The sequence below is a fragment of the Tauraco erythrolophus genome, chromosome Z (assembly GCF_009769465.1).
Source record: "Tauraco erythrolophus isolate bTauEry1 chromosome Z, bTauEry1.pri, whole genome shotgun sequence".
In the NCBI taxonomy this organism is placed as follows: domain Eukaryota; kingdom Metazoa; phylum Chordata; class Aves; order Musophagiformes; family Musophagidae; genus Tauraco; species Tauraco erythrolophus.
The window spans coordinates 53,344,256-53,348,214 of NC_141496.1; the positions used below are offsets into that span (position 1 = coordinate 53,344,256).

At 37.5% G+C, this 3,959-nt stretch overlaps 1 protein-coding gene across 2 annotated transcripts; it reads left to right on the plus strand.

Annotated features, from left to right (window-relative positions):
* Positions 1-229: 229 nt before the first annotated feature.
* On the plus strand, positions 230-3,728 carry TNFAIP8 (TNF alpha induced protein 8). Of its 2 annotated transcripts, none has more exons than XM_009986875.2 (2): positions 230-314; positions 3,079-3,728. In XM_009986875.2, exons 1-2 carry the CDS (start codon positions 230-232, stop codon positions 3,642-3,644), a joined length of 651 nt encoding a protein of 216 aa, XP_009985177.2. In that variant the 3' UTR covers positions 3,645-3,728. The 2 variants fall into 2 exon arrangements, with proteins under 2 accessions (XP_009985177.2, XP_086485476.1); XM_086629350.1 differs by lacking the exon at positions 230-314 and adding an exon at positions 407-489.
* The last annotated feature ends 231 nt before the right edge of the window (positions 3,729-3,959 follow it).

Sequence of the window (3,959 nt, forward strand, 5' to 3'; positions counted from 1 at the left end):
ATGGTTCTATGATTCTATGGGAGCATCTACTTCTGCAGATACCAGGTTAATGTTTTAACCTCTTCTTGACATGTCCCCTGCCCTTTCGAGTCACAGGACCTGCCTTCTCCCTCCCTTTCTGCTAATTGTTCCACTCGTCAGTTGGCAATAACGGCTATTGGTGTTGCACTGCTTGCTCAGCAGTGCAATTTCCTTTCAGCTCTCTTTTCAAGGAAGTGAAACCGCTGCGATGTATTTTTGCATTCTGAGGTGCCAAAGCAAAATGAAGCACTGCAGGCAGCAGAGAAAGGTAGCTGAGAGGAGCTGCTGTTACGGTGAGGGGGAAATCACATTCATTCTGTGATAGCTTCTGACAGCGTTTCAAAGCGCATGGTAGAAGTGTGTGCTGGAATTAGCGGAGTAAATAAGCCTCAGGCCAGTCTTCACCTCGGATATTTTGTCTCTTTTCTGCTGTCAGCATTGGCAATTGCAATTCCATTTGATGAACAAGTAAGTAACAATTTTACTGTTTTTTAAGGAAGTATGTGTGTGCGGTCTGAAGGAGCTCTACAATCTTAGTGCTAAACTCAGTTTTATTTAAGTAATCGACTGTGAAATACACTTAAAGTCTTTCTGCCATTGGTAATGAGGAAGAAGTCTGATTATAAAATACAAATGGTTTGCAAGTTCCTTTTTGGATTGACTGAAATTCTGAAGTATGAAATTTACGTATTAAATTAGAACCCATGTAATAACAGAGGGAAAATGAAGCTGACTTCTGGTGTGTTGCAAAGTAGATAGAGAATAGGCCATGCTGGGTAGTCTCAAAACGTGGACAGTTTTTAGAGAAATGCTCTTAAGAGCATTTACCACCTCTTGTAAGTGAGCAATTCCTCTTTTGCTTAGCAATAATAATTACATGTCGAGCTCTGCAGGTTTTTTTTTCTGAAAAACTGTAGAATGTTTAGAAAACTGCCATGTTTTCAATTTCTTGAAATTGATACTTTGCAGGCTGTTAAGTGTAAATTGCTAGAACCATACCTGAGTGTGTGTGTCACTTGCTGGAGGCAGGTTGTACGGATTTCTGTTCAATTACAGTGGAGCATTCTGTATGATATAGTTAGCGTTTTATAAGAATACCTATAGCATCCTGGGAAAGAACATTTAAAAATACTTGTATTGTGGGGGGTTTTCTCTGCAAATTTATCGAATATACTTTGAAACAGCAACATCTATGTTATCTTTGTGGAGTGTCAAAGAAGACATCATGAGCAATCAGTAAACTGGAAGGCTTTAAGAAATAAGTTATGAAAGAACAATCAAAATTCCTGTTTTCGAGGAAAAAAGCTATTGTTCATCTGTAGATCTTTGTAAAGCATTGGCTGTTGAGTTCTAGTGTTTACCACCCTTTGAAATACTTTGATTAGTTTTATATGAATAGTAACAGAGGCAGTTTTATATTTAAAAACATAAAAAGTCAATCAAATGTTTTCAGTTCAGATTGACTGCTTAGCATCTTTAATGTCTTCCTGTGTCTTTGTGGTTGAGAAACGTCTCTATCTTGTGATCTTGAGTGCCTTGCCTAAGATGGTTAACAATGAGTTCTTTGGTTTTTGAGTGTCCTCATGTTGCAAAGATTTTTAAAAATGCGCTCAAACATTTCATGCTTCAAAACAAAATACAGATATGCACTGAAAGTCTTAAGAAACAAACCTCCTTGAAAGTTTCTGAGATGACAAAAAAGGACCTTGTTGCTAAGTTTCTTAAAGGTACTGTTGAAGAAAAAAATACAGATTTGTGTCTCACGTGTCCTGAAGGACAAGTTCCTTCTGTTTGTTGGAACCCCAGAGGCACCCTCTGTCTGAACACACCCAGCTGCCCAAATGCAAACAGCTAAGAGGAAACATTTTCCAAATTCAGGGACGTAGGATTTGGCATCTGCAGAGTTTATGTTTTCATTAAAAGAAAAAAAAAAGTTTCCAGGCCCTGTGTTTGCAAAGCAAACATTCCATATGTGAAGTAAATGTAAACAGATGAAGCTTTCCTTCAGCCTATCTGAGACTTCAGGAAAGCTGCAGTGTAAAGGCAGCCGTCCCCCAGACTGCTCAACCTGGAAATAAAAATTTACGTGTGACTTAGTGGAGAAAGTGCTGCAAAAGGAATGTGCTGTAAATAATTGCCACTGGCAACCGAACACGTGCAATAGCATTTCACAAAACAAGTCTCTGAAAGAATGTTGGGGGTTTTAAGTGTTTGAAGAAATTACAAACCAGTCATTGGGTATCTTAGTGCAAGCAAGCGTAGTTCTGGAGGTGGAAATCTGTTCTGAGATCTACTTTATGGGTGACGGAAGGATTTCTTTATAAGGTTATGCGTGTTGTGGCAATCCCTAGACTGTTCATTTTTGGCTATTTCTGCATTAAGTATAGGATACAGAAGTGTTAATCTATACTTGCTTCCTTTCTGAAAACTAGCATCTTCAGATTGCACCCAGAGGACATCAGTATTGTTTGCTGACACAGGATTTTTGAGTTTGTGTTACATTTTTATAGATGTAACTGTGTATGTGTTTATCTATATAAAATGAAGTACATGTGTGGGATCTGAATTCACTTATCATGTAAAATGCTAAGCAGGAAAAAGTTGCACAATAGCCAATTCACTGAATTACTGTCTCTAATTGAGGTAATACTCATGACATTGGAATAGTCGTGGTTTCGGATTTCGTTATGAATATGAGAATCAGATCAGAGTTATGACTCATCTGATCAGATAGGGTACGTTTATTGCCTCAGTTTGAAATCTCATCAATCCATATATAGGGAGATATTTTAAACCATTTTTGAGCAAGTTCTGTCTCATTTTGTGTTTTCTCAAAAGTAAAACAGTGTGAAAGAATATAAAGCTAAAGACAACAGATTTTAGGGTGTGAAAAGATGTGTTTCTCCGCCACGACCTACGTTAAATTTGCATTATTTTTGTGGCAGTTAGTAAGACTAACATGAATCGATAGACGTGGAAATATTCCTCAACTTACTGTCCATAGGATATCTGTTATGAAGTATTGACTGCATACTTTTTTTTTTCCCTCCCTCCCAGTGGCCACAGATGTCTTCAACTCCAAAAGTCTGGCCATTCAGGCCCAGAAGAAGATCCTTGGAAAAATGGTGTCCAAATCAATAGCAACTACTTTGATCGATGATACAAGCAGTGATGTTTTAGATGAGCTCTACAGAGTGACAAAGGAATATACACAAAATAAAAAGGAAGCAGAGAAAATAATCAAAAACCTCATTAAAATAGTCCTCAAATTGGCGATTCTCTACAGGAACAACCAATTTAACCAGGATGAAATAGCGTTGATGGAGAAATTCAAGAAGAAAGTTCATCAGCTGGCGAAGACCGTGGTCAGTTTCCATCAGGTGGATTATACCTTTGACAGGAATTTTTTGTCCAAACTGTTAAACGATTGTAGAGAGCTACTTCATGAAATCATTCAGCGTCACCTAACTGCAAAGTCACATGGACGTGTCAACAATGTGTTTGATCACTTCTCTGATTGTGAATTTTTGGCTGCCTTGTACAATCCCTTTGGACCTTATAAACTTCATTTGCAGAAACTTTGTGATGGTGTCAACAAAATGCTAGATGAGGGGAACATATAAGTACTTGTATTAAAGGTGACTGCCTATGCATTATTCGTAGATGGAACACTGTTGATTTATGAAGGAATAAGGGAGCATGCAAAAAGGGTTTTTTACATTATGAAAAGTATTTCTAAAATATCTTTATTAAATTGATTCCTTATTATGAGCTATCTGTTGCTATTCAGTCAATCTGCAAGAAAGACTGCACATGACTTTTTTACTGTGCTTTGCCTACAGAAAGAGCTGGATAAAGACAATAAAACAGAATGGTCCAAATAGAGTAAGAGTCTTGCAAAATAGATATACAAAACAATATGCTGTCAGACAATCCAA

Bases quoted from the DNA above. Each gene is read 5' to 3' on its own strand.
- TNFAIP8 (XM_009986875.2), top strand. From the start codon at position 230: ATGTATTTTTGCATTCTGAGGTGCCAAAGCAAAATGAAGCACTGCAGG. The intron at 315-3,078 runs GTGAGGGGGAAA...CCTCCCTCCCAG, and splicing joins TGAGAGGAGCTGCTGTTACG to TGGCCACAGATGTCTTCAAC.